The sequence below is a fragment of the Stomoxys calcitrans genome, chromosome 5 (assembly GCF_963082655.1).
Source record: "Stomoxys calcitrans chromosome 5, idStoCalc2.1, whole genome shotgun sequence".
In the NCBI taxonomy this organism is placed as follows: domain Eukaryota; kingdom Metazoa; phylum Arthropoda; class Insecta; order Diptera; family Muscidae; genus Stomoxys; species Stomoxys calcitrans.
The window spans coordinates 56,551,675-56,576,324 of NC_081556.1; the positions used below are offsets into that span (position 1 = coordinate 56,551,675).

Below are 24,650 nucleotides of genomic sequence, written 5' to 3' on the forward strand. Positions count from 1 at the left end.
TATTTTGAATTCCTTCATTTTCCTTTGATTCAAATTTCAAAATTTATTCTGTTAAGGCCTAAAATTTATTCTGTTGTGGCACATAACCTGTTAGCTGAAAAAAAATGCACTTCCAATTCTGGTGACAATTTCTTCCACAAAAATTCACTCAACTGACCTAACTGATAAAAGCACTCCTTGTCCCGATGTTATAACGGAGCAATGACAAACCATTGCTCACGGTATGGATAATGCCGGGTATCAGAAACCTCACCCAAGAATACCATGGTACGACCAAGAATGTCAAAGTGCTACTGAATCCAGAAATGCGGCATACGCAGCAACCTGTAAACAGTAGCAACGCGCCTGCTGAAGAAGAGGTATCGGGGGGAAAAGGAGAAGCTTTATTCCGAAGAACGAAGGGGATTAAGGTGAATATGAGCGAATCGATATGTAAAGGAATCAGAATAAGTTCGGAAATTCTATCAAAGCTCCAACCATCACACCAATGGCTTTGATACATCCTCCTGCAGAGACAAAGAAGAAAATCTGATAATATATATAGATAGTGTATTTAGGAAATGGAAAAAACATTTTACCCAGCTCCTATTATTCGAACTTTATTGAGGTCTACGATGCTGTAACACTACATATGAACAACAAGGCATCATGAGTCGATGGATTGCTGGCTGCACAATGTTGGCGATACGATAATAATGCGTATGCATAAGCTCCCCTGTGCGATCTAGCCAGAAGAACGCATACGTCATGATTGGAACCTCAGCATACAATGTTCAGGATAATATAAAGTAGATGAGACAGTATGCGCTAACTACAGAGGAATAAGTCTCCTTCCCATAGCATAAAGATACTTTCAAGATTACCAGGTGACATATTGTAATCTTAAGTCAATGAGTCCAAGTCCTTGAAAAGACACGAGAAGGATAGGACGACAATTACTACTACCTTTTTGTTGACAATAAAACTGCTTTCGACAGCCATTTTTCTCAAATAGAGAGAATCTCTCAGAACCGTTTAATACCAAACTATGTTTCAGACTGGGCGAAAGTTATGGTAGGTGCGGATGTGATTAGACATATCACCAGACACGCTAAACTATGCGCAAAAGTTTCCCCAAAACAAAACGACCACATTTTTAAACAGTGCAATCGACTACTGGCATGTTAGCTGACTTTGTGGAGAATATTTCTTCTTTTCCCCCTAAAATTAAATTTTCAGAACAAAATGTGGAATTATGGGGGAACATAGAATGTTCACAACATATGTCTTCAACATTACTGTAAATATTATAAAAAAATTGTTATATCAATATTTTGACAGATTAAACAAATGAATCACAGCATATTAGTTATAAATGGCACTGATGCGAAAGGCCTTTTGAAAGGTTGCATTGTCTTATGTACAGACATCCTTGAATTTGACTTGTTATAAATATTTCTCTTCTTTGAATTCAAAAGATTCACATGGGTGCCCCAATAACGCACATGAGAGTGGTGGACCTAGCAAGACACCCGGTCTCATGCTATTATCAGATACCATTCGTGCTCACGTCATGCTAACTTTCATGCATGCGGACAGAATATGCATACATGTGTATTTCAACTTTTAAGAAACATCATATCTGTGGTCATATCTGGTCGAATGCCCATTATTTTAAAGTAGCAATAACAGATTTTGCAATGAATTATTCACTTTTATTTTCAAAGCAAGATTGAATATTTAAAGAATTAGTTTTTGGAGCAACAAATGCTCAAATGAACTGTTGCAGTTCTTCAACAGTATATTGCAGGTGGCTTGTGTCTAAAGTGGATGTGAATTTTTTATTTTGCTATAAGAAAAACAAAAGTTATTTTAATATTCCCAATTATAAGAAGCAAGGTATAGGTTAAAACCAAATTATCAGCATCAACCTCACATTATTTGTAGATTGGGGTTTAAGTCCTCAGGATTACTTATATTAAGATTTTCTTTAATTGGCATTCCATACATAAGCAATTATCAAGAATTGGTTTCCTTCAATTGATTGTCAGGGATGAATCGAGTCGAAACGACTTGGGGGAATCGTTACAATCATGTACAGTCTAAGCCATATAAGTGAAATGCTAAAAAACATCAATTTGGTTTCACTTATCAGCAATTTTCAGTAAAAAGTAGTTCGGATAAGTGAAACAAATTTTCAGTTAAGCGATATAAGCATAAGTGCAAGAGAATTTTCACGTCAACATACTAATTATGAGTGAAGTTTTTCCAAGTGTATCAGGACTTGGAAACAACTTTTTATACCCACCACCTAATTGAAGAAAGATGTCGAAGGGTCTATCACAACGCACTGTCCCAAACTTTGGAAAAATCGGATAATAAATGTGGCTTTTATGGGCCTAAGACCCTAAATCGGCGGATCGGTCTATATGGGGGCTGTATCAAGATATAGTCCGATATAGCCCATCCTTGAACTTAACCTGTTGTCTTGTCCCAAGGTCATTTCCCTAACTTTCAACGATATTTTCACCTTAATTTAGATTTTTGTCTAACGCAAAGTTAAGAACTTATTTCAAAATTAAAATTAAAATAAAAAACTTTTAATAAAAAATTCTTAATATGAAGGAAAATATTTTCAGCAAAGGCAAAGTTTCATTAAAAAGTTGGAAATTTCATAATCATTAAATTATGTTTACTAATCTTTAGCTCGAATCTTTCAAATTGGAACAAAATATTTTTTCAGCAATTGCCTTTTTGTGCGCTCCAAAAGTAGCCTCGAAAAAACTTTAAGCCAGGAATTTCGAGTTCCTTAATTGTTTTGTTTTCTAAGTTGGTTCATGTCTGAGTCCCCACCTAAGTGCCGGTGTCGGTTAGCCACGAAAGCCGGGCAATCACATTGGAAATGCACCAAAGTCTCATCATCTTCCCCATATGCAATACGCATGCTATCACTTGCTGATTTTGCATTAGTGAGCTCGTAGTCCTATGTGTCCCGTTATGATACCGAAAGCTATACAAGCCTCCCGCCTACTTTCTTTCAGTAAAAGTCCTCGCCCACGCCCTTATCTTGGACAGCGTCGACCCGAAAAACTTCGGACTAAACAAGTTTATTGACAGCATTCTTCTGGCTTTCACTGCCATATCGTCGGTCCGGCACCTAACCGATGTGGATCGTGTTATCCAAAGAGAAGGGGTAAGGCTCCACCCTGGTTGTTTTTGCCCTGATGGTCAGTTTACTGTCCGTAAAGATGTTCACACTCGACATTTCGAGTTAATAGCACACCACCTCACGCATTGCGTGATCGCCACCGGTCCTGTGACCGTGTTATGGTCAGGCAGTCGAAAACAGATCTCAATCACTGTGTTCTCTAAGTAGACCCCCAGGCCCACTCTGCCTTATAGCTTCGATCCATCTGTGTAGCATGAGCTTCCAGATGGCAACATCAGAGTGGTATGGCCTGCTCTTATTCTCTATCCATCGTCTATCGTTTTAAGTCTTATAGCCTAACTTAATATGTCGGATATCTAGAATTGTCTCCAGTGCCCTTTTGGGCGTGGTCCTCATCGCTCCGCCTATGCCAAAATAACATTTGCTCTGAACCTCTTGTATTAAAGTGCACCACTTTTTCTCCATAGCAGTCCACCAAACCACTGAGGCGAAAGTAAGTATTGGTCTACTCACGCTCTTGTTGTGCCAGTGGACTATCCTCGGATTCAGGCCCCAGGCCTACTTAAACCTAACTAACCTAACCTAGTCCATCACTGTCGGCCTTGTACCTTTCTTGTGCCATCGTCAGTGCGTACAGAAAAATGAACCTGTGTTTGGGCAGAAATGACCAATTCTCTTATGGAGGGCACTAATTAACTCGCAAATGATATACAAATGGACGTTACTCTATATGGAAATGGACAGAATAGCCGAGTCACCCACGCCCAATGCACGGCCACCATGGACAATGTTTGACAGTAAGATTTTATCCACCGGAAGGAAGAAAATAAAACAAATCTCATTTCACCACGACAACGACAAGGGTGGTGTGTAACAAAACTTTTGCTGTGATTGCACCAGAATCCGACACAAAAGCATCGGACCGTTAGCTACTTTGTTAACAATAACAAAAACAGTACAACCCCATTGTTGTGATGGCTTTTTTCCTGTCCTTTGGCAGTTGGTGTGGATGTCTTTTGTTTTTGTTGCTGCAGTTGTTACATTGCCATAAGCAAAGTCATCTCAAAGTTAGGTTCAACTTTAGTTGTAACCACAAAATCTGGTTAAGTGTCTCGTAACCCATTGCGGTGGGTTCATTTTGTGTCGTTGTGTATGCAGCTCAGAACATTTAAATATCCGTGGTTAAAGGGTTATTGTTCGAGGAAGCAATGTTATCGCTCACTTCAAATCTTGTGGTAATCGAGGGTCAAACTCCGTAGTCTTGGTTTGTCTTTTTAGTAAAATTTAAAGGTCTAACGGAGTAAAGTACAACATTTTAAACCCTATGGTGTAGGGTTATTTAGGGTAATATAACTTAATGCGTTTGTTTGTAAGATCCAGAGGAAGAGAGAAACTTTAAGTATTTTCGGGACAATATCCAACTAAAATGGAAGATTGTTTTGCGAAAGGAAATATACCAAAGTTGTGTGTACCATAAAGTACTAATGGACAGATAGGCGAACATGGCTGCGTCGAATCAGAAATTGATACCTCTCTTCCTTCTGGGTGTTACAAACAAATATTGGGTTGCCTAAAAAGTAATTGCGGATTTTTTAAAAGAAAGTAAATGCATTTTTAATAAAACTTAGAATGAACTTTAATCAAATATATAATTGCCATTTTGTTCGATAACCTTTTGCCATCTTCCTGGCAAATTTAGTATTCCACGCTCATAGAACTTCTGGCCTTTATCTGCAAAAAACTGAACCAAGTACGATTTTATAGCCTCATCATTGCCGAAGTTTTACCATTTAAGGAGTTCTGCAAAGATCGAAATAAATGGTAGTCTGATGGTGCAAGGTCAGGGCTATATGGTGGATGCATCAAAAGTTCCCAGCCAAGCTCACTCAGTTTTTGGCGAGTGACCAAAGATGTGTGCGGTCTAGCGTTGTCCTGGTGGAATAAGACACCTTTACGATTGACCAATTCTGGTCGCTTCTCCTTGATGGCTGTATTCAATTTATCCAATTGTTGACAGTAAACATCCGAATTAATCGTTTGGTTCCTTGGAAGCAGCTCAAAATATACCACACCCTTCCAATCCCACCAAACAGACAGCATAACCTTCTTTAGGTGGATATCAGCCTTTGAAGTGGTTTGAGCTGGTTCACCATGCTTGGACCATGATCGTTTTCGACTAACGTTGTTGTAAACAATCCATTTTTCATCTCCAGTTATGATTCGTTTTAAAAACGGATCGAATTCATTGCGTTTAAGGTGCATATCACAATCGTTGATTCTGTTTGTTAAATGAATTTCTTTAAATACATGTGGTACCCATATAAAAATTGACGCCAAACAAACAAATGTAAACAAAAATTCGCGCACTTTTTTTCTAAAGCAAGCTAAAAGTAACAGCTGATAACTGACAGAAGAAAGAATGCAATTACAGAGTCACAAGCCGTTGAAAAAATTTGTCAACGCCGACTATATTACTACTATATAACCGACAATTACTTTTTGGGCAACCCTACATTAAGTCATAAAACCTTGTGCCACAGTAGTGATGTGCGGTATAAATATATGTCCTTGCTTGTTGGATGTCGTAGCTACATGAAAGCAAAGATCAGTATTGGTTTATTGCCACTTTGCATGCATGCCATCATCAAACGTTAAATTCCATTGAAAGATCCCATCGAACCTTTAATGAATATATGGGATCTTAACATTGGACAAAACGGTTGGCTAAAGTATTTTACGTACTGCTTTAATAGAACACCATCCACAGGTGCAAAATTGCCAACATTCCATTAAGGAACAGGAACAAACTTCTGACCATCCATAACCTGATATAGCTGCCATATAAACCGATCTTGGGTCTTGACTTCTTGAGCCTTTATAGTGCGCAATTCTTATCCGATTGAAATGGAATTTTGCACGACGTGTTTTGTTATGATACCCAACAATTGTGCCACGTATGGTTCAAATCGGTCTATAACCTGATATAGCTGCCATATAAACCGATCTTGGGTCTTGACTTCTTAAGCCTCTAGAGGGCATAATTCTTATCCGATTTGAATGAATTTTTGCACGAAGTATTTCGTTATGACATCCAATAACTGTGCCAAGTATGGTTCAAATCGGTACATAACCTGATATAGCTGTCATATAAACAGATCTGGGGATTTTACTTCTTGAGCTTCTAGAGGGCCCAATTCCTATCCGATTTGGCTGAAATTTTGCAAGACGTATTTTATTCTTACTTTCAACAACTGTGTCAAATAACGTTCAAATCGGTCCATAACCTGATGTAGCTGCCATATAAACAGATCTGGGATCTTGATTTCTTGATCCCTAGAGGTCGCTGTTATTATCCGATATGCCTGATATTTTGTACGACGGATCCTCTCATGACCATCAACAAACGTGTTTATTATGGTCTGAATCGGTCTATTGCCTGATACAGCTCCCATATAATTCGTTCTCTCTATTTTACTTCTTGAGCCCCCAATGGGCGCAATTCTTATTCGAATTGGCTGAAATTTTACACAGGTCTCCAACATATAATTTAATTGTGGTCCGAACCGGACCATATCTTGATATCGCTCTGATAGCAGAGCAAATCTTTTTTTATATCCTTTTTTGCCTAAGAAGAGATGCCAGGAAAAGAATTCGACAAATGCGATCCATGGTGGAGGTTATATAAGATTCGGCCTGGCCGAACTTAGCACGCTTTTACTTGTTTTCCTTAAAAATTTCATTGAAAATAAATTAAAAAATTAATTGAATCAATAATTTTTCTACTGAATCCGGAAATTTTCAATTAGGTCGTGATTGATATTAAGATAATTTTCAATCAAAAAATTTATTAATTCAATTAATTTGTTTTAATTGAATCTGGATTTTCCATTAAGATCGTGGCTAAAATTTTTGCCATTTTTATACCCACCACCGTAGGATAGGGGGTATGTTCATTTAGTCATTCCGTTTGCAACACATCGAAATATCAATTTTCGACCCTACAAAGTATATATATTTCGGATCGTCGTAAAATTCTAAGATGATCTAACGATGTCCGTGTGTCTGTCCGTCTGCCCGTCCGTCTGTTGTAATCACTCTAGACCCTTCAAAAATTGAGATATTGGCACAGATACGTCTTTTTGATGCACGCTGGTTAAGTTATTGAACGGGCCCAATCGGACCATATTTGGATATAGCTGCTATATAGACCGTTTCTCCGTTAAAGGTTCTAATGTCCATAAAAACTTTATTTTTCATCCGATTTCGCTGAAATTTGTTACAGTGGTTTACTTTAAGCATCCCGATATCTGACTTAAAAATGGATTAGATCGGTAAATATTAAGATATAGCTGCCATATAGACCGATCTCCCGATAAAGGGTGTGAAGCCCATAAAAGCTTTATTTATTACCCGATTTCGCTGGAATTTAAAACAGTGGGTTATTTTAAGCCTGCTGACATCTGACCTAAATATGGTTCCGATCGGACTCTATAAATCTATCTTAATATTGAGCTGCATATGATTTACATCACATCAATTAGTAAAATGATCAAGGTCAGCCTGTAAAAAGCTTTGGTTAAATATATCCTTAATTGAACGAAATATTTTGACATCATCTGCGTACATTAGGACATGAGAATGGTTTATGAATTGGTGTAACTCATTTATAAATAAAGTGAATTAAATTGGGCCAAGACTTGTACCATGAGGAACACCAGACCAATTTGTAAAAAGCACTTCCCCGAATTTCAGAAAGTGACTCCAATTTGACAAATAACAACCCATCTATTTCAGTGACACTGGACAAAATCCTATTTCCTTAAGTTTAAGCAACAACGATCTTATCAAAGGCTTTGCTGAAATCGGTATACATCGAGTCCGTCTGTTTCCCAATTCCAAAACCGTCATTAACCAGTGTAGTTAGTTCTAAGATGTTAGTAAAGTCGATCTAGAAAACCGTGCTGACAACCAGATAAGGTGGACGAAATCTGCTGCGATTTAACATCAGTCAACATCTTTTCAAGTGGTTTAGGAATATCACACAACTTAGCAATCCCTGTATAATTGGAGACATCGTATCTCTTTTATGGGCCCAAGAACATAAATCGGGAGATCGGTGTATAAGGCAGCTATATCCAAATATACCCGGATCTTGATCGTACACAGGACGAATGAAAAATGCACCTTTTAAGGATCAAGAACTTGAGATCGATCTTCATAGTAGCTATATCCAAATATAGCCCAATCTTAACCATATTCGGTGCGATCATCGAGGGGCCTATTTCAACTCATTATGCAAAATTTCAGTGCCATCAGATATAAAATGCAGCTTTTATGGCCCAAGACCTTAAATCTGGAGATCAGACGGATCTGACTAATTTGAAAGTTCAATCAAAACAAAAGTACGGTTATTATATTTATTCTTTTTATACGGTACACCACCACTGTGGTACAGGAAATTTTAACGTTGTGTACTTGTTTGCAACTCTAAGAAGGAGAGAAGCAAGACCTCTTAATAAGTATTCCGATCAGCTTAGAATCGCTTCTTGATTCGATTTAGCTTTGTCCGTCTCTCCATGAATTTTTGTAATCAAGGTACAGGCGCATTTTTTGTCCGATTGGCATAAAATAATGTACAAGTCACTGTACAAACGCTATTGATTTTGAAAAAATCGGTCGAAATTTAGATATAGCTTCCGTATATATTTTTCATCCGATATGCCTTTTTTAAGCTGTAGAAGCCACAATTTTGATCCGATCTTTACAAAACTTGGCATGAAGTGCTTTTTTGACGTCCCAATATGTAAAAAAATGTCTTTATACAGATGCGAAATTTCATCAAATCAGATCAGATGTAAATATAGCCCCTTAATATATATCTTTCATCCTATAAGGCATATTAAGGCTTGAGATTCCAAAATGTTGGTCCGATCTCCACAAAATTTGGCACAAGATGATTTATTTGTCATCTCAATATGTGTTCAAAATTTCATCAAAATCGAAGCAGATTTAGCTCCTATGTATATTTCTCAGCTGATATTCGCCTTTAAAATTGCTTTAGCCAGAATTTGGGTCCTATTGTTAAAACATCTTGCTGTTCAATTCGATATTTTAGTAAGTATACAAAATTAAAGTCTGACAAGATTAAGGTTCTATTTATTGGAAGTAGTAGGTAGACTCGTTGGTGTAAGGTATTATATAGTCGGCTGTGACCATTGGCGTAGCGAGACAATTTCCCTGGGTATGCCTTTCAACAGATACTTTTTGTTTTTTGGGACACTTTAATATGTAATTATTGACTAAAATTCTGGGGGACTACAGATTCTCTGTGGATAGCAATCAATCGGTATGTTGGCAATGGCGCCGCCAATGTTGTTCTTGAGGTGTGCAATGGTCCGTGGTCGATCGAGATAAACCAGGGATTTCAAATGATCCCCTTAAAAGCAATAAGTGAGCGACCGTTAAAAAAGAAGCTATCGACGACGAACGTCCGCTGCTCCCTAGATCAGAGCATGATGGCAACTGACCCTCCGGATGCGTCCACTCTCGACCTCTACCCCGAACAACTTTCTTATACCCTCCACCATAGGATGGAGGTATACTAATTTCATCATTCTGTTTGTAAATACTCAAAAATATTAGTCTGAGACCCCATAAAGTACATATACTCTTGATCGTCGTGATATTTAATGTCGATTTAGCCATGACCGAACGTCTGTCTGTCGAAAGCACGCTAACTTTCGAAGGAGTAAATGTAGCCGCTGGAAATTTCACACATATACTTCTTATTAGTGTGGGTCGGTTGGGATTGTAAACGGGCCATAGCTCCCATATAAACCGATCTTGTGTCATGACTTCTTGAGCCTCTAGAGGGCGCAGTTCTCCGACTTTCCGATTGGAAAGAAATTTTGCACGACGTGTTTCACTTTGACTTCGAACAATTGTGCTAAGTATGGTTGAGGTCGGTCAATAACCTGATATAGATGCCATATAAAGCGATCTTGAATCTTGACTTCACTAGACGGCGCAATTCTTATCCGGTTCAAATCGGTCGATAACCTGATGTAGCTGTCATATAAACCGATCTGGGGACTTGACTTCTTGAGCTTCTAGAGGACGCAATTCCTATCCGTTTTGAATCAAATTTTGCATGACGTATTTTATTATGACTTTCAACAACTGTGCCAAATAAGGTTCAAATCGGTTCATAACCTGATATAGCTGCCATATAAACCGATCTGGGATCTTAACTTCTTGAGCCTCTTTCAGTCGCAATTATTATCCGATTTGCCTGAAATTTTGTACGACGGATCCTCTCATGACCATCAACATACGTGTTTATTATGGTCTGAATCGGTCTATAGCCTGATACAGCTCCCATATAAATCGATCTCTCTATTTTACTTCTATAGCCCCCAAAGTGCCCAATTCTTATTCGAATTGGCTGACATTTTACACAGGTCCCCAGCATATAATTTAATTGTGGTTCGTACCGGACCTTATCTTAATATCGCTATAATAGCAGAGCAAATCTTTTCTTTTATCCTTTTTTTTTTGCCTAAGAAGAGTTGCCGGGAAAAGAACTCGACAAATGCGATCCATGGTGGATGGTATATAAGATTCGGCCAAACCGAACTTAGAACGCTTTTACTTGTTTTAATAAGTAAGTTTCTCTGGCACAATATTTCGATGTGATGCAATCGGAATGAATATACCCCTATTTTTCGGTGGGGGGTATAAAACACTTCATTCGACAACTTGGAAAAATACAACCCTCATTTCAACAAATTTCTGCACTTTCTCGTTACCCTTTGTCTGCATTAGTATGTATTAAACGTTTTGAAGTTTATACTTTTTTATCCTGGTTCTGAATTCATTAAGGTCTGGTGGAACTCAAAATTGACTTGCGATTTACTTGCATTTACTTTACTTTTTCATTTTTTTAATACATCAAGAGAGAAAATTAACTTAAAACTATTCGCAGTCTTTTCCCTGCTTTCCATTTTAACTACACCAGCCATCGTAACAGCTGCACTTAGAAATTTTTTTGAGATATTTTAAATTGACGAAAGCCACATTTAACATTGTTCATTTATAAAGCAGGAAGGTGGCTAAATACGGATTTAAAGCATAGACGTCAACTAAAATTTATAATTAATTTCGAAAGAGCAACAAATTCATAGTGTTTTTCTAAATTCTGATATATTCTTTTGGTTCATAAAGCTCACCTTGCTTACATTAGTCTGTAGGCATGATCCATATTGGAGAAAATTTAGAAAAAAGGTAAGGAAAGGCTAAAGCCTGGCAAAGACGACCTTTTGGTACCCTACACCACATTTGCATGCTAAGTCGTCAAAAATTAAATACTAAATTTGAAATGAAGAATTTTTACCAAAATCCGTACAAATTGTCATAGAAGAAATAGCTGAGCAACATTTTGAGATCAATTGAAACAAGTAAAAGCGTGCTAAGTTCGGCAGGGCCGAATCTTATACCGTGGATCGCATTTGTCGAGCTCTTGCCACAATATCTCTTTTTAGGCAAACAAAGGATAAAAGAAAAGAATAGCTATATTATTGGGACAATATCAAGTTATGGTTCATTTCGGAACATAATTGAAATGAATATTGGAGACCATAGTAGAAGTCATTGTGTAAAATTTCAGCCAAATCTAGTTAGAATTGCGCACTTTAGGGGCTGAAGAAGTAAAATAGGGAGATCGGTTTATGGGGGATCTGCATTAGGCTATAAACCGATTCATGCCATTTTCGAAATGTATGTTAAAGGTCATTAAAGAAGCCGTTGTACAAATGTTCAGCTACATCGGATAAGAATTGCGCCCTCTAGAGGCTCAAGAAGTCAGGTTTTAGACCGATTTGAACTTTTCTTAGCACAGTTGTTGAAAGTACTAACAAAACACCTCATGCAAAATTTCAGCCAAATCGGATAATAATTGCGTCCTCTAGTGTCTCAAAAAGTCAAGAACCCAGATCGGTTTATATGGCAGCTTCATGAGGTTATCAACCGATTTAAACCATACTCAGCAAGTTGTTGGAAGTCAAAATAAAATTCATCATGCAAAATGTCAGCCAAATCGGATATGAATGGTGCCCTCTAGCGGCTCAAGAAGTCAAGATCCCAGATCGGTTTATATGGCAGCTTTATCAAAACGTGGACCGATATAGCACGGGGGAACAATCCCAAACGACCTACACTAATAAGAAGTATTTGTGCAAAATTTCAAGCGGCTAGCTTTACTCCTTCAAAAGTTGTGCGTGCTTTCAACAGAGAGACGGACGGACGGACGCACATAGCTAGTTCGACTTAAAATGTCATGACGATCAAGAATATGTATATACTTTATGCGGTCTTAGACGAATATTTCAAGGAGTTACAAACAGAATAACGAAATTAGTATACCCCCATCTTATGGTGGAGGGTATAAAAAGGGTCCTAAAAATTACCAGAAAGGAAGTGCAAAATTCGGGCGGTGCCGACAGTATAAAACCCAACACCTACCATATAAGTTCAATGTGGGAGCCATTTCCAATTCGGAACCAATTTTGATGGACTTTGACGGATGCTTTCCGGTGAGTTATTTCACAATCCGTATCAAATTTTGAGCAAATATGTTCAAACTGTAATAACTACGGTTCACAAATAACAACATTATTGCAAATTACCCATATCTGACGAACATACCTCATGGCAGTTATATCGAAATATGATCCGATTTGGACCAAATACTAATAAGAACAAGTCATTATTCAATTGTGTATAACAAAATATTGACCCTTTTAGTAGCTATATCTAAAAATAAATCGATCTGAACCATATACGACGCGGATTTCGAAAGTCAAACATTAGTCACTGTGTCAAATTTCAGTGAAATCGGATTATAAATGCGCTTTTTATTGGGCCAAGACTTTAAATCGAGATATCGGTCTATATGGCAGCTATATCCAAAACTGCACCGATTGGACCAAGTTGCAGATAAACGTGGAAGAGCCTAACACAACTCACTGTCCCAAATTTCGGCGACAATGGACAAAAAATACGCCTTTTATGGGCTCAAAACCTTAAATCGAGAGATCGCTTTATATGGCAGCTGTATTAAAATCTGGACCGATCTGTGCCATATTGAGGAAATCGGACAATAAATGCGCCTTTTATGAGCCCAAAACCTTAAATCGAGAGATCGGCCTATATGGCAGCTATATCCAAATCTGAACCGACCTAGGCCAAACTGATGAAGAATGTCGAAGGGCCTAACACAACTTACTGCCGCAATATGGGCCTAAGACCCTAAATCGCCATATCGTTCTATATGGCAGCTATATCCAAATCTGGACCGATCTGGGCCAAATTGAAGAAGAAGGTCAACAATGGGTCTAACTCAACTCACTGTCCCAAATTTCAGCAAAATCGGATAATGAATGTGGCTTTTATGGGCCTAAGACCCTAACTCGGCGGATCGGCCTATATGGGGGCTATATCAAGATATAGTCCGATTTAGCTCATATTCGAACATAGCCTGCTTATGGACAAAAAAGGAATCTGTGTAAAGTTTTAACTCAATATCTCTATTTTTAAGGACTGTAGCGTGATTTCAACACAGAGACGGATAGACGGACGGATATGGCTAGATCGTCTTAGATTTTTACGCTGACCAAGAATATATATACTTTATAGGGTCGGAAATGGATATTTCGATGTGTTGCAAAAGGAATGACAAAATGAATATACCCCCATCCTTCGGTGGTGGGTATAAACATCAGAAAAATGCATGCAATCTTTATTTGAATCAATAGTGAGGATTATTTCATGCAAATGTTAACCGTGACTGCGCCTCAAAGGGTCCATCCGGCATACCCTTTCCAACATTGCGGCCGGTAACGAATAAATGCTTCTATTATATTAAATGTTCACCGAACTCGCTTCTCAATAAGTCCATTGCTACGCGAGCTGCGTGGCATGTGGCATCGTCTTGTTGAAACCACATGTCATGCAAGTCAAGCTCTTACATTTTGGGCAAAAACGTTTTGATATCATCTCAGGAGTGTAATTGAAAATAATTAAGGATTTTGTAAGTAGCACGGAATTCCTAACTTAACATTTTCTTTTTAGAGGTTACTTTATAGTTTTTAGAGCCCACAACAAGCCGATTACTGGCTTAGGTGTATGTCCATAGTGGCATGGGACGGATTAATATCTGCACCTTCTTTTCAACCAAACCTAACCTATCTCAGGGTTGCGCTCACCATTCACAGTTACATTACGATTCGCATTATCTTTAAAGAAGTATGGTTCAATGAATCCACCAGCCCATAACCCGTACCAAACTGTGACAATTTCTGGATGCATTGGTTGATCTTGCAATGCTTCTGGCTGATCTTCATTCCAAAATCGACAATTCTGCTTATTTACCTACAAATTGAACCACAAATGAGCTTTGGCCCATAACTGGGCCAAAGCTCATTTGCTGAAGAAATTTGACAGTGAAACAAAACACGAAACAGGCGTGAGCTGTTTAAACCAGTGTTGCCAAATAATAATAGCCTTAATATGCCAGTGGTGGTTATGGTATTATATCTTAGCCAATTCATCACTTATTTAACGGCAATGATATCCTCTTGCAACACATTAAAGTGGTCGGGTAATCTTCTCGATATGACCAGTTCTAGTTTTTCAGAGTACACTCGAAAGCCCACCTGTTCGTCTAATTTGGATCCATCCGTATAGAGTTCTATGTAACTTCTATTACCAAGGATATTGAACTTCCAATCGGTGCTATCAGCAATACTAGCATATTACTTCTTATAAAAAGCTGCTCAGGCAATGTGTCATCCACACTGCCTGGAACTCCAGACATTGTATCAAGAATAACACAGTGTCTGTAGCCGCCGCATGACCAAAGAGAAAGCTCCCTTAGCCTCATAGCAGGCGTCGCAGCAATATGTCTACCCACAATAAGATGGTGTCAAAAATGTACCCACCCTAAAATGAATGATGTTGCCAGTACATTGCGGATGTTGGAAATTCCCTACATATGCACCTGATTATAATGCACCATGGGGTACACTATTTTCTTCTCATATTGTACTTATTGATCTGGCCAAAGAGTTTGACTTTAGCACATTGTATGACATGCCGTAGAAAACACAGAATTTTACGTTGTCAACATCTCCCCTCAATATTCTGCCAGGATTATGTACTTAGACCACAAAGAGCAAGCATCACGTTGGCTCCAAAAACGGCATACAAAATATTCTTTTTTTTTTGAAAATACATCTTTTGTTAATTAACACTGCAACATTTCGAGGTGTTAGCTCGCTGTTTTTTTTATTATTATAATTTTTTTTTGTTATTATAAAAAACACACTTTTAAAAGTGCAAATGAACATAGTGGAACTAATTGGCATGCCAAACAAACCCGGGTAAACAACAAATTGACGTTTTGCTTCGTTTTAGAAATCACCTTAAAAGTAAACACACTGCTTGTATTTGCGAATATTCATTGCGACGGGAAATCATTTGGCAAAGACCAAAAACTGTCATCGTCACTGTTCATAGCAGGTTCCAAAAAATAACAAAACAAAGAGCAATATGCCAATAATTGGCAAACTATATTTTTTGCTATTCCATTAAAACAAAAAATTAAAAATGAATATTTTCAAGACATGGCTTACACCCAGAATTATGGGCTTAATAATAACCTTTAGAGGAATTAGCTACTAAAAATTTATAAAGCTCTGGAAGCTAGTGTATATGGATAAATAAAACAGATGACACATAGGATTTAGAAATCGGATTTATTTATTTGAAAATAGGGTTGTTTACAAAAAGAAAACAAAAAATTCATTCACAGAATTAACACTTTATTTTGTTAAAATATGTTTTGGCGTAGTTATTTCATTATCAAGTAAAAACACTGCAACAAATCAGACAACGACTGTTGAAGACGGTCGTGCAACTATTAAGTTTTTGTTCCATATTTTGTTTCTCATTTAGATATCTTGAAAATACATTTCAGTGAAATGCGAAATATCGATAAAAAAATAAACAAGTAAAAGGGTGCTAAGTTTGGCCGGGCCGAATCTTATATACCCTCCACCATGGATCGCATTTGTCGATTTCTTTTCCCGGCATATCTTTTCAGGCAAAAAAAGGATATAAGAAAAGATTTGCTCTGCTGTTAGTGCGATATCAAGATATGGTCCGGTTTGGACCACAATTAAATTAAATGTTGGAGATCTGTGTAAAATGTCAGCCAAATCGAATAAGAATTGCGCCCTTTGGGGGCTCAATAAATAAAATAAAAAGATCTATTTATATGGGAGCTGTATCAGGCTATAGACCGATTCAGACCATAATAAACACGTATGTTGATGGGCATGAGAGGATCCGTCGTACAAATTTCAGGCAAATCGGATAATAATTGCGACCTCCAATGCTCAAGAAGTCAAGATTCCAGACCAGACCGATATAGCCCATTTACAATCTCAACCGACCTACACTAATAAGAAGTATTTGTGCAGAATTTCAAGCGGCTAGCTTTGCTCCTTCGAAATTTAGCGCACTTTCGACAGACAGACCGACGGACGGACGGACGGACATGGCTTGTTCGACTTAAAATGTCATGACGATCAAGAATATATATACTTTATGGTGTCTCAGACGAATATTTCGAGGAAATGCAAACAGAATGATGAAATTAGTATACCCCCATCCTATGGTGGAGGGTATAAAAAGGAAAAAACAAAAAGACCTCGAGCTTGAATTAATAACATCCAAATTAAAAACGGTATAAGTCAGAATTGGTTAAGTTTTTCAGATGTTTTCTTGCTAAAGGCTTAAACTAACTGAAAGCCATAACTGATCCAAATTGAATATCTTCTCATAAAAGAACTTTGCATTTTAGGTGCACACGATTTCAAATCGAGTAATCGTGATAAGGAAGTTACATCAGGGTTGGATCTGAGTAGAACCTTACTTGGAGTAGACAGTAAAATTCGTAACATTACCACCATAGGAGGCCTAGCCTATGGCGTCGATCGCCTGGGCTCAAATTCCAACGTCAACATCAAAAAATTTTCAGCGGTGGTTGCTGGTTCCATTTGTGAGGTATTCTGCCATGATAAAACTTCACTAGCAAGCGGTGCCGCTATGCCGCCGTATGGACTCGGCATAAAAAGGAGGCCCCTTATGATTGAGCTTAAACTTTAATTGGACTGCACGTATTGATATGAGAAAAGTATCTCCGGTTCCTAAATTAAATGTTCATGTTAAATTTAGTAGTAGTAGCATAAGCATTGCGCTACTGGATGACCGGGTTAGCTCAGGTTAGGTTGAAAGAGGGTTCGTATATTACTATGCCCCAAGTCAATATGGATAAATACCCAAGCCAGTAAATGGATAGTTTTGCGCTCTTAAAACTTTAAAGTAACCTCGGAAAAAAATTTAAGTAATTAATTTTGGGCAACATACACAAATCCCTCTTTTTATACCCTCCACTAATTTCGTCATTCTGTTTGTAAAACTTCGAAATATGCGTCTGAATAATGATATATTCTTGATCGTTATTCATTTTTAGTCGATCTAGCTACGTCCGTCCGTCTGTCTGTCGAAAGCACGTTAACGTTCGAAGGAGTAAAACTAGCCGCTTGAAATTTTGCACCAATACTTTTTATTAGTGTGGGTCGGTTGGGATTGTAAATGGGCCAAAACCGATCTTGGGTCTTGACTTCCTGAGCCTCTAGAGGGCACAATTCTCCAATTTGGCTGAAATTTTGCATGAGTTGTTTTGTTATTACTTCCAATAACTGAGTAAAGTATGGCGCAAATCGGTGTATAACCAGATATAGCTGCCACATAAACCGATCTGGGATCATGACTTCTTAAGCCTCTAGAGGACGCAACTCTCATCCGATTTGTACAACGGCTTCTCGCATGACCTTCAACCTCTCGCATGAGCCCCTACAAGGCGCAATTCTTATCCGGATGAACTGAAATATTACACAATGACTTCGACAATGCTTAGCATCCAATTCATTTATGGTCCGAATCGGACTATAAATGGTTTTCTATTCATTGCCTTTTGTTTCACTATTAAGAGATACCGGGCAATGAACTTAACCAATGCCATCCATGGTGGAGGGTATATAAGATTCGGCCCGTCCGATCTTAGGACGCTCTTACTTGTTTCTGTTTTCCACGGGTATTCCACGACCGTCAGTCGGTTCACCTCTAGTATTGTATGCCAACCTAAGTGCTGGTGTCTTTGAGGCGCGAAAGCCCGGCAATGACTCGAACATAATCTTTCGCCCACGCCTTACGCATGATATAACTTGTCGCCCCTACTTTGCATAAGCGTGCTCGTAGTCCTATGTGCCCCATTCTGATACCGAAAGCTATACTGACCTCCTTTTTTTTACTTGCTTTCTGCAATAGCCTCGTGTTCTCACAATCTAAATCTCAACATAGGATTTTCGCTGTCCTACCGACCGTTTCGCTGTTCCACAGTATTGTATGCGTGTTCGTCGCCCACATCCATAACTCGGAGGGTGACGACCTGAAAGACTTCGGGATAACTAAGTTAATTGACGGCAGTCCTATGGCCACCACTGCCTGCTCATATTCCGCTTTGGCCCGGCACCCAAACAATGTGGATAGTGCCATCCTCAGTGAAGGCCTTAATCTCCTTCTAACACTCCAAGACTGTTCGTGAATTTACCGTCCTGGTTGTTATTGCCGAGCCAGTAAGATAGTAAGTAAAGTCCTCTGCTTAACACCACATCACCTCACGCATTCCGTGATCACCTGGATCTACGCCTGCAGGGCCGTGTTATGGTCAGGCAGTTGAAAAACAGATCTTTGTCCCTTCCTTCGTCTTCGTCGTGAACAGGCATATTTAAGTCTTCTCTCGGTTAACACGGGGACCTCTGGGTCTAGCCCAGTCGTATCCCATCTGCAAGACTCATTCGGTAGGATCCTTACTTTAAAGAGGTAAGGATCCGATCCTACCTTTGAAGCTCCTCAAGGCTTCGTTCACCATAAATTCAGTTCAAATTTAAGTAGGATGTCGAGGAACCTAACACAACTTAATGTCCCAAGTTTCAGCAAAATCGGATAATAGATGTGGCTTTTATTTGCCTAGGATCTTAGATAAATAAAAGCCGGATCGGCCTATATGGGGGCTATATCAAGATATAGTCCGATATAGCCCGTCTTCAAACTTAACCTGCTTAAGGACAAAAAAAGAATCTGTGCAAAATTTCAGCTGAATATCTCTATTTTTAAAGACTGTATCGTGATTTCAACTGAAAGACGGACATATGGACGGACATGGCTAAATCGTCTTAGATTTTTTACGCTGATCAAGAATATATATTCTTTATGGGGTCGGAAATAGATATTTCGAAACGGAATGACAAAATGAAAATGCACCCATCCTTCGATGGTGGGTATAAAAATTTTCAAAAATTTAAGTACTCGGAGTCGGAAATGAGAAATTTTGTCGGTGTCGGGGTCGAGTCAAAATTGCACTTGCAACAAAAACTACTACCACTGCTTATCATGGGAATACTTGTACTATAAAAACTCAATATTTGGCTAAGTTGTAGTTGACAACAATTAAATGTTTTACCACGTATTGTAAAAATTCTTAGTGCACATAGTAAAAAAAAAATCGATCTCTACTTTTCATACCTCAAACTCTCCCGCTTACGATTAATTGAATTACGTGAATGGAAATTTGCAGGCAGCTTGCTGGCAAAATTTATCTTGCACATAGGAGGCTAATAGTACTTACCCAAAAAAGAGAATAATGATTCCGCTAATGACTTTGATGAGGTCAATGAGGACGATGAATAAGGAGGTTTACACCCCATCAAATGCATTAAGCATATAGCCATGACTTCAGGTCTTCCTGTAATAAAAGAAAACAAATAAGTTAATCTACGAGTATACATAAATATGAACTCTTCATAAAGTGCAGCAAATGTATGAACCAAACCCACCACAATTGGATTGGGAGTGTAGTAATCGAGTCAATCTGTTTGCAATACCTCGTAATATTGATTTGCGAATTGTTTGTTAATTTATTCAACACAAAGCACAACAAGATTATGTCTTATATTTTACTGCACTGGTTTACAACACTGTAGTTTCATTATACTATTTCATTATAACTAATACAACTAGACTACATTCAATTTCTATTTATGATAATTATGTAGCTCCTTTTTAAGTTCAATAGCATTGCCTATGAGTTGTATATATGACGGGAGTGTGTTGCAGAAACGTCCTTCTGTCAAAATTACGATAGTGGTCGAACAACTTGACTTTGTGGACAATTATTATCTGATTTGGCAGAAATGTGATTTTTTCTAAAGACAAAACAATTTCCCGATTTGCCATTATGAGTCCCTAGAAGTCATGACAGATGACAGTGGATGTTTTTCGAAGGATATCATTGTTTCTTCTGGTGTACCACAGGGAAGTGTCTTGGGTTCATTATTTCTGACCATTAAGATATTCCTAATGTTATTCGTTTTTCTAAAATACTTATGTATGCTGATGATTTGAAGCTTATTATGCATACGATTAAGGATTCAACTTACTTGCAGTACAATCTATACTCTCTCATCAATTGGTGTAGTGGAAATGGTATGTCCCTTAATTTTGAAGAAATGTTAAAAATTGTCTTCGTCTAGATCCCAACCAATACTTTTGGATTTCTTCATTGGCTTCAGCTTAGATCCTAGATTACTGTTTCACTCACATATCGATTCTAGATTTAATAAAGCTAAGTCTCTATTATGCTTCATTAAACGTTGGTCTAAGGAGTTCAATGACCTTTATGTTACTAAGAGCCTATTTGTAAGCTTCCTGTATTGAAATATGGATGGGCCATATGGAACCGGTTTTACTTATGTTACTCTGATAGAATCAAATCAGTTCACATTCAATTTCTAATTTTCGCTTTGCGTGACCTGAATTGGAACCCTTCGTAAGAAGTTGTTTACTGTTGATTGATATTCCGATTTCGAATTCCTCATATTAGTATTGGGTTGCCCAAAAAGTAATTGCGGATTTTTAATATAGTCGGCGTTGACAAATTTTTCACAGCTTGTGACTCTGTAATTGCATTCTTTCTTCTGTCAGTTATCAGCTGTTGCTTTTAGCTTGCTTTAGAAAAAAAGTGTAAAAAAGTATATTTGATTAAAGTTTATTCTAAGTTTTATTCGACAGACGGACGGACGGATATGGCTAAATCGACTTAAAATGTCATGATGATCAAGAATATATATACTTTATGGGATCTTAGACGCATATTTAGAGGTGTTCCAGACAGAATGACGACATTAGTATACCCTGATCCTATGGTGGAGCGTATTAAAATTGCAACTTTTATGGACGTAAGACCCTAAATTGATAAATAGGTCTATATGACACCTGTCTTTTAATAGGGTCCGATATAAGTCATATTCGGTTCCGATATCGGGAGATTCCATACCACTCACTGTTTAAAAATGTTGGCGAAATCGAGCAATAATTGTGCTTTTTGTGGCTTTGAAGCCTGTTTCAGGAAATTGGTCTGTATGGCAATTATATCTAAATATAGCCTGATCGGGACCATGTTTAACAAGGACGTCAATGGTTTTTGAATAACTCACCGTTTGAAGTTTCAGTAAAATCGGATAATAAATGCCCCTCTAATGGACTTAAGAACCTGAATCGGGAAATCGGTCTACTTGGCAGCTATACCCAAATATTTTCGGATTTGGACTGTTCAACTTACCCTGCCTAAGGAAAAAATATGAGTTTGTGGCAAATTTCAGCTCAATATCTCAAAATTTTAAAGGTAGACAACAGACAAACACACACAGGAGATCGTGAAATCGTCTTAGAGCTTAACGATTATTAGATATATATCTACTTTGTAGAGTCGGAAATTGATATTTCGTTGTGTTGTAAATAGAATCACTTAATGAATATTTCCCCTTTCCTAATGTGGTGGATATAAAAATATATATATTTTGGAGGATAATGTAATTAGCAATCGCTTGCTTTTATGCTTTTATCGACTTTGCACGTCAAAAATCGAATATTGATAATGAAAAAATTAGCAAAGCCTTTTTTTCTATAAAAACGTAAATTTTTCTGTAAAATGTTGACTGTCGCAAAAGGTCGAAAAGTCGACTTTTTAATAACCAGAAAAGTTGAAAATTCGATTTTCTGATGTCCCTACTCCCGATTAGTCTTGTACGGCCTCTAAAAGCTTCTTTTTTTGTCCAATTTGACAGAAATTTGGTAGGTAAAGTACACGAATGCCATTCAACTAAGTTTATTTGTGGCAGCATCCAAGGTGGTAGGTTCCCAAGGTTTGACCCGCATTTCAGTTGTGTGTGTTTCATCTCAAATTCTAAAACCAAATTCTCAAATTTCATATTACATTTGATCTTTCAAACCTACGAGTAGTTTTGACTTCTTCTATCTGCCTGAACTGTCAGGTGTAGTTTCAAACTGGATTATCATCTTTCATTTTGACGATTTGCGCTACAAACTATCTTTGTTAATGTAGTCGCATGGAAAGCTCAGGTGTTACTGAGTGCATTGAATTTTCTCCGGTGTGATCGATGGTTGGGTTTAGTTCGGAATATTTTATTTTACGGGGATACTCAGACAGGCCTACATATACAATACATTTTATTGTAATATATGCTCGGTGTAAGGTGTCAATCTATTTCTTCTGGCCATTTGAAAATGTTGATTAGATTGTTCTTAGATCTCATCAAAATCTGGAAAATGCCACTGGTAGAGCAGCATTATCGCAAATGATATATATTTTGTATACTATGGTATGTGTTCGTTCTCCCACCCGAATGGTTTCAACTAGTAAAACAAACTCTTTAGACTGGTCATTTAAGAGAGTTCCAGCAGCAAAGTTGAAAATCGAGCTCGTATCAACAATGCGGGCGTCTCGTGTTTTATTCGGACCAGAGAGTTTGATATGACACTGCTGTGGTTTAACAATTGACAAATGTTGTACAGTTGATTCTAGTTCAAACTGCCACTATTTCCTAATTAATCTTACAGTAATTAAGATCTGATTCCGGTTTGAAAGAATTTATGTAGGTCGTCAGAGCTTGATTTGGAGCTATTCTCGCCACCGCCATAATATCGGATATCAACTTACTTTCTATATCTATTGTCATATTATGTACTTCATATGTTCAGAAAGAGTAGCAATGAAAACTTTCTGAAGTTTTATTCTTTTACAATCTTTGGACTTTATCCCGGCTTGCGAGTTCCTCCGTTTCTGTTCTCTCGCTTTTTCCTTATTGTGTCTCGGCGTACGGTAACGCCTAGTCAACATTTAGCCTCAGTAGCACTTTGCAAATTCTGATAGTACAATGGACTTCATATGGACTTCATTTCTCAAACACTTTAGCTTTCCGCGTACAAAGGGATTTGAAATAACACAACTGAGATCCGATATTTAAGCAAATCTGTATAATAATGTGAACATATTAAAAACATTTGCATTTGCATTGACTCGTTACTATTGATTTTTGTTGAAAAAAACATTTTTAAAACAACTTAAAGAGTTATACTCATTGCGGAAATCTCACAATCCAAATACTAAACTCATCCCTCTCCATTCGTTTGAATTATGACTTATGAATAGAATGGCGCTCAAACCTTTTGATTTTCACTTTTCTCTCGAAATAAAGTTCAGTGATGTGTAACTAAATAAACATCGTCCATAACACGTGAATTCATTTCAAGACCATTTAACTGAAGAGATGCAAAATCTCTTCAAACACATCCTTGGGGCACGTTTTGCAATGTCAAAGCCAATGCGATTGATGCATAGTTATCCTTTAGCCTTCAGTGAAATAATGTCAAGGGCCTCTTTCCATGACCTTCGTTTTGCGTTAAGAGCATATATTTTATTATTCAGTTTTTAAAATTTTCAAAAAACGAGTATGTAAACAAGTAAAAGCAAGTTAAGTTCTGCTGGCCGAATCTTAAATACCCTCCGCCTTTTATGGGTAGGTTAGGTTTTAGTGGTGCCTGTAATCAGACACATTTAGACCCTTTGTTCCCACCGTTAAATTAGGGATCTACAAGCCGATTTTCGACTAATGAATTTATAGACTTTTGATGAAAAAGAGTCGAAAAGTAAATTTTTAGTATTTAAAAAGTCGAATAATCGACTTTGTAGTCAAAAAAGTCGACTGATTCAACTATTATTTAGCTATGGTTGCAATAGTTTCAAAAGTGATCTTTACAGCAAAGAATACCTAAATGACTCCAAGTGAAGCGTTTTAAAAAAGAAAGTAAAACAGAAAACCCAAAATCAAAAGTAAGTCTATAGGAACAATATATTGTATATATCAAGTGATTGGTATTGGAGAGTAGAATCCGAATATGATATTCAAACTATAATACAAATAAAATATATATAAAAACAAGGATCCATGGGGACGCTCCA

The 24,650-nt window shown here is 37.6% G+C and overlaps 1 protein-coding gene across 2 annotated transcripts in view; it reads right to left on the reverse strand.

Moving 5' to 3' along the window:
• The window catches only part of LOC106092481 (uncharacterized), a 221,633-nt gene that overhangs the window by 122,953 nt on the left and 74,030 nt on the right, over positions 1–24,650 (reverse strand). For both annotated transcript variants that reach the window (XM_059369256.1, XM_059369255.1), the window contains exon 2: positions 19,959–20,075. In XM_059369256.1, the coding sequence (XP_059225239.1) occupies positions 19,959–20,061 (103 nt within the window). In that variant the 5' untranslated portion in view covers positions 20,062–20,075. The remainder of the gene's footprint in view (positions 1–19,958; positions 20,076–24,650) is intronic.